General features: G+C 33.1%; 1 protein-coding gene across 1 annotated transcript; it reads left to right on the top strand.

Annotated features, from left to right (window-relative positions):
* Positions 1 to 1,464: 1,464 nt before the first annotated feature.
* On the top strand, positions 1,465 to 7,063 carry LOC133702887 (probable beta-1,3-galactosyltransferase 14). Its single transcript, XM_062127212.1, has 7 exons — positions 1,465 to 2,064; positions 2,666 to 2,818; positions 2,911 to 2,993; positions 3,107 to 3,206; positions 3,818 to 3,931; positions 6,320 to 6,462; positions 6,743 to 7,063. The coding sequence occupies exons 1-7, from the start codon at positions 1,688 to 1,690 to the stop codon at positions 6,826 to 6,828; spliced, it is 1,056 nt and encodes a 351-aa protein (XP_061983196.1). The 5' UTR covers positions 1,465 to 1,687; the 3' UTR covers positions 6,829 to 7,063.
* Positions 7,064 to 14,418: the final 7,355 nt, after the last annotated feature.

The following is a 14,418-nucleotide window of genomic DNA, read 5'->3' as shown; positions in this document are numbered from 1 at the left end:
AGTAAATAAAAACAAATTATGAAGCTCAATTCTCAATCAATCAAACGTTGAAGGATGAAATTAAAAAAAAATAATTAAGAAAATGATGAAATTAGTTCTTCTTAATAGGCATTATATTCTACGACACTCTCATTATAAAGTTTTTTTTTTTCCAACAATAGCACAGCAGGGAAATATTTTTCCCAAACTAGTATCGTTGAAAAAATAATTCTTGAACTAGTGTGCAACTAGAGACATGCAAATAACACAAATGTGTCTCATATAAGATTTTATTTGTATAGTGCATGTGATACATGCGCCAACACATCAAAACCTTTTTTTTTTTTTGTGTTAGGTGCATGTTCTATATACGCCAGCACACAAAAGCTTTTTGTTTCTAGCGCATGTCACTCAAGCGCCAACACATAATTTTTTTATGTCTAGTGCATGTGGCTCACGCGCTAGCAGATGAGGATGCCACCACTTTTAAGCGGTGCATATGAGTCATCTCTAACTCCAAATTTGGTTTTCCTTTATGTCGATTGATTCATTCCATCAACATATTTCTGATTGTACTAGGATGTCTTTATCATAGCTTCAATGTGTTTTCTCTGTCTCATTATTTCTTTCTTTCATTTTCTTTTTTCTTTTCTAGTTCGGTTACCAATCCATTTCTCTTTCTTCCTTCTCTACCTCCTACATATGATCCTTCAATTTTTACATTTAGTTAACTTCAATTCAACTATTACAGAATTCTCCCTAAAAAATAATGGAATATATTCTTAAAAAAATTAGTTATGTTTTTGCCTAGATTAAATAAAAATAAGTTATTTTTTTGCAAAAAAAATAATAATGAAATAATAAAAATAATAATTAAAATTAACCAAATATAAAATTTAAACAAGCAAATACATTTGAAGTAGAAAAGAAAAGGAAACAATCAAACTATAAATACAATCTATGATGCCATTTGGAAACATGGTCCAAACAACGTTTTTATAAAAATTTAAAAAAGATATTTAAAATTATTTTTGTATGAATTTAAATTATTATGATATATTAATATCAAAAATTAATTTAAAAAATATAAATATATATTTTAATTTATTTCCGAAACATTATTATGACATATGATGAAAGTGTGCTCGTCGTAGATCTGTAAAAACAATTTAGGTACAGTACAGTTATGTACAGGTGATGCATTGAATAATAAATTAATAATAAAGACACTTGAGAGTCTAGTTCAGTGGTCAACAAGTGAGGCTGGCCTTGCCCAACATCCAAGTTCAATCCTTTATGTACATGTTTGTCATCCCCATAGTGTTTTACTTGTCTACTAGGCTTGCAAGATGTTTAGTAGACTCGAGAAATAGTCGTGATGCAAGCAAGCTGACCTGGACATCCCGGGTTATAAAAAAATAAATTAATTAATAAATTAATAATAAAGCAAGGTACAAACAAACAATGCAACTACCATTACCGGAAACAAACTCCTCCACTTCCACGCTCTCTTCTTACCAAACTCATTACTCTTTCTTTTGAACTTAAACTTCAGTCTCGTACACTTTTTTCCAGTCCTAAATTCTTAGAAACCTCAAAAAACTAAAAATCTCTCTGTTCTCTCTCTGTGCCAGCCATGATCTTCCTTTCTTTCTTTCTTTTATAACCAAAACAAACATTCTACTAATAATTATCTCAAACTCAGAGAATGCCTTCTTCTCCTAAATTCTTTCACTCCCGCATATCACAACCCTTTAATTCTCGCAGATCAACGCCTCTGATTCTCACTTTCCTTTTCATCGGAATCTCCGGCTTCATCTTCGGCCTCACTTCCTTTCTTACCTCCTCCCACAACTACCGTTGCTCCAATAACTCCCCGTCGCGATCGGTCCGTGTCGTCTGGGAAACCAGCAACAATAGAAATGATAATGGCGGTGGGAACGCTGTCGTTTTGGATGGCGAGGACAGGAAGGAGAGGCATAAGGTTATGGGGTTTGTTGGGATTCAAACTGGGTTCGAGTCATCGGGTCGGAGGCGGTCTTTGAGGAACACTTGGATGCCGTCCGATCGACAGGGACTTCAACGGTATCGAACAATTCTCTTTCTTTCTTAAAAAAGAAAAGGTTTGACATTTTAGCTAGTTATCGCTTGAATCTTGTTAGGTTCTTTTGCTTGTAGATTTAGAAATGAGAACTTGAGTTCTTGTTTCATGAATTAGGATTTTTTTTCTTTTTTAATTCATTGATAGAAAACAAAGAACTCTAAAAGAAAGAAACAATGCTGATATGTTACTCATCTTCTATAAATTTTAGCATCCAACAAGAAGAGATCTCAAGATTCTAAATTTCAAGCTAAACAATTGAGGATTTGATGTTTTTTCATTAAGGAATGTGCATTTGGGGATACATTTTGTCCATTTTCGAGGAGAATAAAATAAAAAAGAGGTGTGAATGTGATCTTGAACAGCAATCTGTACATCATAGTCTAGTTGGATGGTTTATGTTATACAATAAACTGTTGCTATTGCTGAACTCTTGATTTACTTCCTGTCAAAAACTGTGCAATATAGTTTCTTTTTTTAGACTCTGGTTGTCCATGTTTTTGAAAATTGCTGAAAACTAGTAACTTGTAGAAGGCCTTTTTTTCCCATCATATTTTGGTAATTTATAGATTAATTGGCTTGCAGGTTGGAAGAATCTACTGGTTTGGCTTTCAGGTTTATTATTGGTAGAACCAATGATAAATCAAAGATGGCAGAGCTCAGAAAGGAGATTGCAGAATATGATGATTTCTTGCTAGTAGATATAGAGGAACAGTATAGTAAGCTCCCATATAAAACGTTAGTGCTGATGATGAACGGCATAGTTTTCTTTGTTTTTTCCCCCATCAAGTTTATTATTGGATGGCTGTACTCATCTGGGTTTTTTGCAGGTTAGCATTCTTTAAAGCTGCCTATGCACTTTTCGACTCCGAGTTTTATGTCAAAGCTGATGATGACATTTATCTGAGGCCAGGTGGGTAAAATGTGAAACTTTTGATGTTCGATGTTATTCAGTAGCATTTTTCTGGGGATCAACTTTGGTAGTACAGATGTAAATCACATTTTTGTATTTTAATATATTTTCAGATCGTCTTTCGACTCTTTTGGCAAAAGAGCGTACTCATTCTCAAACTTACCTTGGATGCATGAAAAAGGGACCAGTTTTCACTGATCCAAAGCTCAAATGGTAAGTTCATTTTCCTTTTTTATTTTGCAATGGATATATCTAAACACTACAATTTGTACATCAACCACACTACCTTTTTTTTATTAGGTGGTTTGAATCTTGTTCTTACTATATTTAGCATTTCATACTTAAAAGCTGACCTAAAGTTATGTTACTGAAGTGATACCATAGCAGAAAATGTTTACTAATCCAAGGCAATGCTGCTGTTCATGGTGCTGTTGTTGTGAAAAGTTTGTTCTTGTATTTTTGACTTAGTTAACTAGAATCTCACATCATGATTTGATGTTCTGTAGCATTAAGATTTAATGTTTATAGGGTTTTGGAGTCTAATTGAAATCCCCAATCATCCAGCTTTATTTAATTCCCTATTTTGTAAATTTAGTACCATAAGCATACACAAATTTTAATCCACTTCAAAGTCTTCCTTTTTAAATAAACTATTTGGAAGCATTTTGGGGGTGTCATGCATAATGCCTACTTCTATTGGAGATGTTGGTTTATCCAAAAAGTATTGCATAAGGACTGTTGCGCTTGATAATCTCGAAAAGTTGTATCCCAACTTGCAGGTAGCCATGACTTTTTCAGTAATCCTATAATCTCTATTTCTGCAGGTATGAACCATTATCCTATTTGCTTGGTAAGGAGTACTTTTATCATGCGTATGGTCCAATATATGCTCTCTCTGCAGATGTTGTTGCAAGTTTAGTTGTACTCAGAAACAACAGGTGAGTTGCTTGTTACCTTCATCAGGACATACCCTTAAGTGTTTGGCCAGCATTTAATAGCTTGTCTAAATATGATATACAATAATGATTATTCAAGTTAAAATTTTAAGGGAATGGAGCTGATAGTGCAACTCTCCTATGCCTTTCAAGAGCTGTTGGCTTTTTCACCATTTAGGGAAAAGGCTCTTGCTTTTTCTTTAAAAAAAAAATATTGTGTTTCCTCTTTGTTTGGATGGTGCATGCTGAATTATCTTGTTTTATTTTGGCACAACAGCAGAGGCTGGAGGTGGCATAGGGGGTCCCTTGCAACCCCTGCCAGAAAATATTTCTATGTATAATGTTATAGTATATGTAAAGTATGCCTTCCTTTACCACTTACATTTCAAAGCACTTGCACATTCTGAAAAAAATCAAACCAAGAAATCAAACAAACGAATGATTTGTGATGATATTATGCGCTTTCAATTGGCTTAGGCTTTTGCTAAAGTGATGTTGTTTAATTGTGGTTGCCTGCCTCATTATATTATAGGCGGAAGGCTTTGTTTGATATAGGTTGATAACCAATATGTTGGGGAATGTAAGCAAATCCTGCCACGGGAGTCATTGAAATATAGCAAAAAAACATGCACAAAATATACTTTCTGAACTTGTTTGTTTTGACGAGCTATACCTTCTTAACTGTAGTCCTTGTCAATTCTAGTTTCTTTAAGTTGTATAAACATCACCAATTTTGTGTGTGTGTGTGTGTGTGTGTGTGTAAACAATGAAAATGTATTCTCTCTACAAACCAAAATTCCTTTGTTTTCACATTTTCTTGACACAAGATGACGCTCGATTTCCCATCTTTTAATTATATGTTGATAAAAAAATCAAATAATTTGGTCTATTGGAATTGAAATTATTATTTTTTTCTTTTGAAGAAGAAGAAATTAGAAATTATGATTTATCGCTATATAAGAATTTTAATCGTTCACCATAAATTTTTTAATTTTATCATATCGTGGATTTAATTTTAGTGTAGACCTCTTTAGTCACTAGAACACTTTACATAATCTGGATAGAAACTGGTTTAGTTCCATATGAAAACACATCGACTGTAACTTTAGTATAAAAGTCTTGTGAAATGTATTACATTTTCTTATGCATAAAGTTTTTTGTCACATAATTTATTTTTCAAATTAGTTTTATTCCACAATTTTAATATTTTAAAATTTTCAGTTGCTTATTAATTTATTATAAATTTGCTTTGGCTCTGCCCTGGTTTTGGTCAAGAACCTGTCGACCTTGAATGTTTGCATCCAAAAGGAAGCTGACATTTTATTTAAAATTTTGCGTATTAGAGAATATAAGTATGCACTGCACTTTAGATACCTTGAGGTTTTGGACATAGTCAACATTGCCTGCTAAATCTTTCACATCACTTCCCTGCCATGCTATTGCCTTTCTTCTCTCTGATTAGTAACACAAGCAAGATAGCAGTACAATTCTCTGAGGTTGACTCTTGCCAAATTGCAACAAAGCAACAGAATGGGCTTGTGTTGTTTGGTAAACTATCATTTTTCAACTGGTCAAGTTAAAACCATCCATTTAGCACCAAATACTCTCAACTTGTGTTTAACTATTTAATTTAAGTTTGTGATGGAGGGGAGGGGAGCTCAATTTTTAATGGTTGGTGTGAGCTTGAGGCGATAGTCTTAATCTCAAAGTTGGGCTTGGGCACCCTAACCCCAAAGCATATTTTGTAGTTTAAACTTGAAGTGGCAGGCATATAGAGAGAATACTTTGCTTGTTTCTCCTCGCCCTCACTCAAGCACACATGCATTGCACACAATTACTTGCTCAAAATTTAAATTTGTGAGTTTTCTTCACTGCATAAAAATGTTTACTTTTAATCTCTGTAGTTGTCATACATGTTTTTTGACAAATTCTTCATGGCAGTCAAGTGGTTTCATGTCCAAGAACCTTCAGGTTGATTTTTTATTTTTTAATAAGTAAAGTAGCTGATAAGATGTTTTTCACTTCAAATAAACTGTATGATCAACCAAACTGACACAATGAAACCCAATGCCCAAGTCAACCAAGAAAAAGCTTTGTTGGATTTTATACTAACAAGCCTTTTTTGGTTGATTTTACCATGCCCATGACCTATTGAAGCTTGATTGGGACTTGCCTCGCTTCTGACTTGAAATAGCAAGAACATACCATGAGTGGCCCCCCTGCTTGCTTGTTGTATGGATAAGAACATGAAATGCCACATTATATTTGGAAATTTTCAGTTGACAATCATAATATGTATACTGAGGAACTTTTAGACTCTTAGAATCTCAATTTAGGTTGGAGACCATCGCGTCATTCCATGTAACACTTCCTGTTTTCTTGAATTATCAGCTTTCGGATGTTCAGCAATGAGGATGTTACAATTGGTGCATGGATGCTGGCAATGAATGTCAATCACGAGGATAACAGAGCGTTATGCTCACCAGAGTGTACACCATCATCAATTGCAGTATGGGACATTCCCAAGTGTTCAGGTTGGTATCTTTATCAGCCATATAGAAAATAGAATCAAAATGAACAATATCAAATTCAACTTCTGCTGTTAGTTTACAGACATGAGCATATACACGGGTGATTTTGATTCATTTCTAATGCAATAAAAAGTTGCCTTGCTTCAGACGTTTGTGCATTACTTTTAAATCATTTTTTGGAACTGCATCATTTGATTTCTCACAAGACTCCGTGTTGAATATTTTTCGTCAGACTGTGAACATGTATGGTGTTCTGATGACACAATTATTAATTATTATACAGGTCTCTGTAATCCAGAAGCCAGATTGTTAGAACTCCATGAACAGGAGAGCTGCTCAAAGAGTCCAACTATTGAACCAGATGATTAGCTTCTCGGTTATCCTTTTCTTCCAAAGGCGTTGGACTGGAGAGGGATTTATGAATTTTGCCTGCACAATGAAGGTTATTTTTTCTATTCTTTCTTGTAATTTGCAATTTTTTCCAGTGATGTAGATTAAAAGAACAAAGTTTTATACATTGTCAGGAAATGAGAGTTACGGAGAATGATTAACCCTGTAAACTTCCATTGTTGGATATACAAGCCCATAAATTGTTTTGCCATCAGTGAATGACCATGTCATAAGCACGGTGGAGCATGAGTACTAGGTTGTGTGTGCAAGCATCTGCACGCCAGATTCTTATATACATGCATTATGATGCAGACCAGATAGCTTTTGTAGAATTCAAACTAGTTTTTTGGCCCTGCATTTAGAGGTCAACAAGTTGGCTCATTTTCTTGAAATGAGACCTAGAAAATAAATAGCCTTGAATGCTATTCTGGAAAACGACTTCAGAATTGTTTCTTAAATTCTGCCCCATCCACCTATTTTACATCTGCAATCCATTTAGTAGGATAGGACAGCCCAAGTGCTGGGAGGCTGGCACCTGAAGTGGGCAGTTGGCTAGCTGTTGACCCATGAGAACCACTTAAGTGTGTGCAGGGTAATGTCTGAGGGTAATGCATTGCAAAATATTTTTTAAAATTATTTTTTAATTAAAAATATATTAAATATTTTTTTAATTTTTTATATCAAAATCATCAAAAATAATCTAAACAAGTATTGATTTTGATAATTTTTATTGTGAAAAGCAGTTTAAAAACAAACACTTCCAATGGGATGAGATAGTCTCAACATTTATCTAGTCGGAAGGCATAATTAATTTTCAAGCATTTCTTTCTTTCTTTGTTTTTCTTTCTTAATTTTGTTCCAAATGTTGGAGAAGTTTACCTTTTATACATTTTAAGTTTATTATAAATAAAATTAAAAGAGATGGGAAATTTATTGTTCTCCAAGACACAATATAGGATGGGAACACTTAATTCCCCAACTTTTTTTACCCATGAAAAAAAAACATTCTGCCTAGGGCTTGATTGTCTTTTCAATAAAGACATTTTCAAATGACTGAGGACAAGACGGGTATTTACTTTTAAAATTGTACTGTAAATTATCGTAAATAACCTAAGGTTAAAGCTTTGTTTGATGTCATATAGGGGTACATTTATATTTTTACTTATAGAGTACACAACAAAGTTACCAATTTAGCCTTATAAACAAAAAAGCCTTGGCTAGATAGGAGGAGTATTTGCGTCTTATTCTTTATATTAGCATTGGAAAAATACATCTTTGCTGATCACACATTAGTATCTTAACGACTCTATTATTTTCGAACGACGCGTACGGTTGATTCAAACAACCAAAAATATCATTTCATATCGTCATTAGATTTATCTAGATTTCTCCTCCATATTGAGGTGGCGCGTGTAGAAAACAGAGCTCCGGTTTGGCTTGGATGGATATTTCTTTTTTTTTCCACACTCTCTCGATTCTTACACTATGCCCTATAATTTTTCAATTAAACCCCTTAACTTTTTTTTGTTTTTAATTCTATCCCTAATCTTTTGGTTGATATTTATTTTATTTCAAATACATTATGAAAAATTAAAATTTGCTTTAATTTCTTCATTTGTTTTTACTTCTCTTTGTTTAATATATTTTTATGTAAAAAACAGGTTTTGATTGGAATTGTAATAATTAGTTACTATTGATAAATAGTTGTATCAATATCAAATATATTAAAATAAAATTGATTTTTCTAAATGGTTTTTTCCATATATATAGAAAAATGCTATATTTAAACTATTTCAAAAAGTATATTACTAATTTAGCTTTTCTAAATAGCTTCTCGCCTGACCACATGAATTATTTCCCTTTGCTGTCTCTAGAGTGTTGTGTTTCAATCTCCTCTCCTATGCGCCAGCCCTTAACCTCAGGATCCATTTCCATGTGCTTAAGTCTCTTCACTCAATAGTTTACAGAAGTGTTTGCCATGTGATACTGCGAGATGCCCCGTTGCTTTCTGCAATTCTTTTTTCTTTTTCTTTTTTTGTCTGGCTAATTCAGATTCTAACTAAACGATGGGATATTCATGAACATCATTAGAAAACGAAAACAACCTTCACTGAAAATACTTGGTGGTGGACATATGAGATGTCAATTATACAAAAGCACCCATTTTTTTTAGCTTCTTTCCGCCCTGGAGCACAGCTACAAGCCCCATGTGATTGCTTATTTGCTTCCCATATCACATCCATTTTGTTTGGTTTCATCAAATGCGTGCCCATGTGTTAGGAGCCCATAATTGCTTCCCATTTACTTTTGCATCGATGAATGATGCTTGCCTTGATAAGCCAAGAATGGATGTGGTTTAATTATAGAATTATGCTGCCTGGTCCCATCTATCGTTCATGATGTTTTTGGTACTGTGATGCAAAATGTTTTTAAAAAGTGTTTTTCGATCAAAAATACAATCTCGAATAAGAGTTTAATCTTCTATACGGCATAATCCTCTATATCTCACTGAGAAGCTCTTAGATTTGTTACTAGATTAATGTCACAATATGGATTTGTTATACAATGTGATAACTTTTTGCACAGAAATATCAGGGAGGTTTACCAGTGAAGGCCAGCTCCATTTTATATTATTTTTGAATCACTTGGCTAGACAAATCTTGCCTGAACTTTTCTTATTGCTGCGTTTGCTTCACATGGCTGGCTCATTTATCATTTTCATCAATATGTTGCTCAATAATTTATAATAAAATAGGCAACAATGACAAGAAAAACCATATACTGCTACTCAAGTAATTGCTTCCACCGAGCCCAGAATTAAGAAGTGATCATGGCAGTGACAAGGAGAAAAAACAATACCTACTGAGTTGCCTTCAAGCTATGTGAATCTTTAAGTCCCATCCTTCTTTTCTGATGGGATATGAGTTACATATAAATTTGATAGAAAGTGAGAGTACTCTCTCATGACAAATCTCTTTCTGATGTGAAGTAGGGAGGATCAGCTGCTCCCACTTAAGTGATTTAAAAGTTATTATCCAAAGTGAACATCACCTTCCAACATAAGACTTCTCAGATTAAATCACAAGCCTTAGAATCAAAACTGATTTAGGTTTCGGAAGAGTGTAGTTGAAGTGAAGCATTAACAGACAGAGCAGTTAAGGTAATGATAACAGAGTGATATGGAAATGATTCATCGAACAGTGGGGGGAGGGAAGAGGATTGCCACTGAAGGGAATTCGTGACACAGAGGCCTATGAATGATGTGGCCTTTGATTGGGCCATAAAACTACAATCATGCCCAGGTTCTCTCAATTTAGACATGGGGAGAATTTATTCACCCCATCAAGTAGCGGTCCTGACCTTTTGAGATCTGGTTTTTTAAAACCATCGTTATCACAATATCAAATAACTCGTTACTGCAATAAATATTATCTAAGTGATTTTGAGCTAGCTTTAGGCCCTGCCAATGCCAATAGCAAAAGCTCAAGGATGCAAGTCTTGCAGTAAACTACTGTGCAAGGCAAACATTATAACACCTACCTTGTTTCCTTTACGGTTGACATTGATAGAATTTCGGTTTTACTGGCCAAAATTTACTTTATTTGGGTAACATCATGTATCTTGAGTAATTTAATTTCATCTGCTACTTTTTTTTTATCTCATAAGATATGAATAAATCGTGGTGCTGGTTATATATTCTTAATTTTGAACATTGCATGTAGGATTCAAATCAAAGAAAAGAATGACAAGACATTTGGTTCGATGTCTCTGCTTAAAGTAACCAGAGGAATTTCCTCACTGAATTCTTGTCATGTTAATCATCCTCGAATGATCAAATAAGAAATGACAAAGAAATTACTAGCTGCACTTCACATTAAATACAAAATACAATAATTCTGCAAGCATACACACACAAGAAAAAGGACAAGAAATATAATTGTGTTTTCTTTCCTGGCCAAGTGGGCATCATGTGCCTCAGCAGTCCCCAATTCCCTTTATTACTTCATTGTACGAGGGAGGGAGGGAGGAAGAGAGAGGGATGACAGAATATTGAATGCTTCCTTGGATTCTGATTTCTTGCATCTCACTGCACTTATCAGTGATTTTTCTGCACTAAGGCCAAGTTTACATATGAGATTTAACCGGATGTTTCTTCATTGGAAGGGATCTCTCTGTTGTTTAGAGACAACTACTTGAATAAAGTAAATCTTCAAAGAATGTAAGAAAATCCCATCAATAAAAAGACAATTACTGAGCCAAACGGGCTCGAGGACAAAACAACAGGCTCCTCGTCCCTTTGTATTGCCATGATCAAGTCTTTCTCCCTCTTCCTCCAAGGAGGAATCCAATGTGCCCTCCGATAGGGTATCAGAGATTTCATGTCACCTCTGTGATCTCAGTTGACAATTTTATGGACCAACAAAGAGGGTAAACTATCAAATATCAATAACAGCAGCTACTTTTTATTTCTTAGACACATCATGATGAACCTCCTCTTATTATAATAGGATCATGACCCAGAAGAGAAATGGGAGTACCAGTGTATGATAGCTAGCTGAATAATGATAAATCGGCATGCCCATGGGCACCTTGTGGGACATGAAAGCTTAAAGGGACGGGGTCTTGCCTTCCTTGTGAAACATAGCAAAGCAAACAATATATCTACCAGCCAACTGACCCTCCAGAGATCAAATGGAACTGCAGGCCATGATTATTGGTGGCTGAAAATCACCTTAAAATCCGTACTCTTTTGCCTGCCATTTGAGGTTCCTCACTAACCAGACATTCCAAGAAATGCCATCCTCTCTTCTTTAGGTCACATGGCGTATTAATTGCTTCATCCTGGAAATTGCCAGATTCCAAGTACTATAATTCAAGTCATGTTAATTCACTGCTATCCATCTACGGGCACTTGATAACAACAATGATCAAGAAGAAAAAAATGGATACATCCAATTCTATCTCTAATCTCTTGTTGCAGGCTCATCAGTACTGCTTTTCTTTTTTATTAACTCAAGAAATTTGGCATAACAAGGTTCAACTTTTCTGGGTTTAATACTGTATACAGTAAGAACAAGAGAAGCAAGGAAACATCAATAAAGAAATCATGTTAATGTTTTTACTCTATTGCCTAAGTAGCATGACCTCAATATGCTCGGCTGAGGACAAAATTTACAGCATGCGAGACAAGGTTGGCTAACGAGGAATACAGTGTTTCTGAATGAATTTCAACCTCTCTTTTTTTAATTTGATTTTAAAAAAAAATAATTTTTTTATAAGTTGATATTAAAATTAAAATTTAAAAAATAAAAATTATTATTTTAATATTTTTCTAAATAAAAATACTTTAAAAACTATTATTACCGCGTAGCTGGAATTCTCTCCGACCTTTCTTTATGCATATCCCAACACATAGGCTCTCTCTCTCTCTCTCTCTCATGTGATGAACTTGCTAGTACTGAAAGCCATGATTATAGGGTCTGCAAAAATAATACTTCAATTTAATATTGTAGTCCGTACTCTTACACAAACTGAGGATCCAAAGTTCGAGACATTCTATTGGAAATTGAAAAAAAAAACTATATTTAGCCAATATTTATTTATATGGTATATATTGGGCTTTGTTTTGTTATTAATTCGTGGGCACGTCAGGATCTGATATCTCATGTAAATTCGGTTTTTTTAATATTATTATTGAGAATATAAAAAAAATTCAAATAGGTTAGAAATAAGATTTATGTATTGAATAATTAGTTAATTTTTTAATTCTTACAATTTGATCAATTCTTTCTAGCTAAAATGGCTGGTAACTGGTATTTGATGTTTGGTAGACCAAAATGGTTGAAACCTAGTACTTGTAAAAAAAATTTTTTGTAGAATTTGAAACTCTGGATGTTTAAATAAATATCTTTTTATAAAAAAAGGTGCAATAATACCTTAGAAAGATAAACTTTAAAAATATATATGTTAAAAATATTTAGAATAAAAAAATTATGAATCTAGATCTTAAAAGATATATAAGATATTTATAGCTCATGAGTCTTTTTTTTTATGAAGATGAGGAGCTTGAGTGTTATTTTGTCCTGATAACATTTAATAATGGATAAATATCTTTTACATGTGTATTAATAAGATATAAATATTGTAAGTCATTATGAGATTTTGAGACACTTAGAGATGTAGGGAGAGTATGATACAAAATATAGTTGAATCTATAAGGGTTGAACTCTTCTCCTTAGCTGAAAACAATATAGCTAAACTTTTTCATTGGTTATGCTCAATAGAGTTGAGCTCATCTCGTAGCTGAATCTAACTATATTAGATTTAGTAAATTGCTAAACTCATGTTATCTTGAGTTCAACCATAGTTGAACCCAAGTGTATTGGGACTCATAACTTGCCAGATCCATGTTGTCTTGAACTTAACAATGGTTGAACCCCAGTGTATTGAGTTTAATAATTTGTCAGATCCATGTTGTTTTGAGTTTAACACATGATTAACCCCCAAGTATATTGAGTTTAAAACAAAATTGGAACAGTTTAATTTTGTTTTTGACTTTATAAAAAAAATAACTACGTTTGCATTCGACTCGACGCTACAATCATTTTTCAGGAGATTCATTCAAGATTACAAAATTGATTCTGGACAAATTTGTATACACGCATTTTTTTATATATAGTGAAATTATTTTATTTTCCTTAAAAGTAAAAAAAATAATAATATATATATACACACACCTTTCTTCTAGGGTTTTTTTTAATTATTTTTTCAATATTTTTTGCACAATTAGATTATGCCTACACCCTTGAAAGCAAAAAATTTGTACATCTTTACTTCTTTTTTTTAACAATGAAGTGATCGAGTTGCTCTTAAAATCAAAAAATTCTAAGGCTAGTTTTAATGACATTTTAGTTTTGTCATCGGGGGTTATTTTGTAATTTTAAAGTTCATTCAAAGACTATTTGGTAATTTAAAAAAACTAAATATAATGTTAAAAAATATTATTGACATATTAGCAAGTGTAGGATCGTTCAACTACCAAAAATCATCATCCACGATAGTGTTTGGAGTGGCGCATTTTCATCTTGGTGGGGGGCACATGCACACAATAAAGGTGCAATTATATTCCATTGACCTTTTCTTTTCTTTTCATCTCTTTTTTTTCTCTCTCTTGGTCTAGAAATTCACAATAATCCTTTCAAAAATTGATTGTGTCCTCCAATTTTTATTTCTTTCAATTTTGGCTTGCATTCTTTTTATTTCAATTTATTTTGCTTTTAATGTTTTTTGAGGTTTAAATTGTTTTTCAATTTCTTCCCTAGGAATTTTATTTCATTTATTTTTTTTATTTAATTTGATCCTCATTCTTTTGATTATTTTTTTTTGTGTTTTATCTTTTTCTGATTTTTTTATTTCATCCCTAATTATTTTAATTTTTTATTTAATTTTGATTCTCATTCTTTTGATTTCTATTTTCTTATTCTTTTCTTGATTTATTATTTTTTAGTTTTTTTCTCTCAATGTTTTATTTTATTGATTTTTTTAATCCAATTTTGGTTCTTCTTCTTT

The sequence above is a fragment of the Populus nigra genome, chromosome 9, assembly GCF_951802175.1.
Source record: "Populus nigra chromosome 9, ddPopNigr1.1, whole genome shotgun sequence".
NCBI classification, from domain to species: Eukaryota; Viridiplantae; Streptophyta; class Magnoliopsida; order Malpighiales; family Salicaceae; genus Populus; species Populus nigra.
Note: the sequence above shows the minus strand (reverse complement) of the source record. Positions and strands in the feature narration are given on the sequence as shown.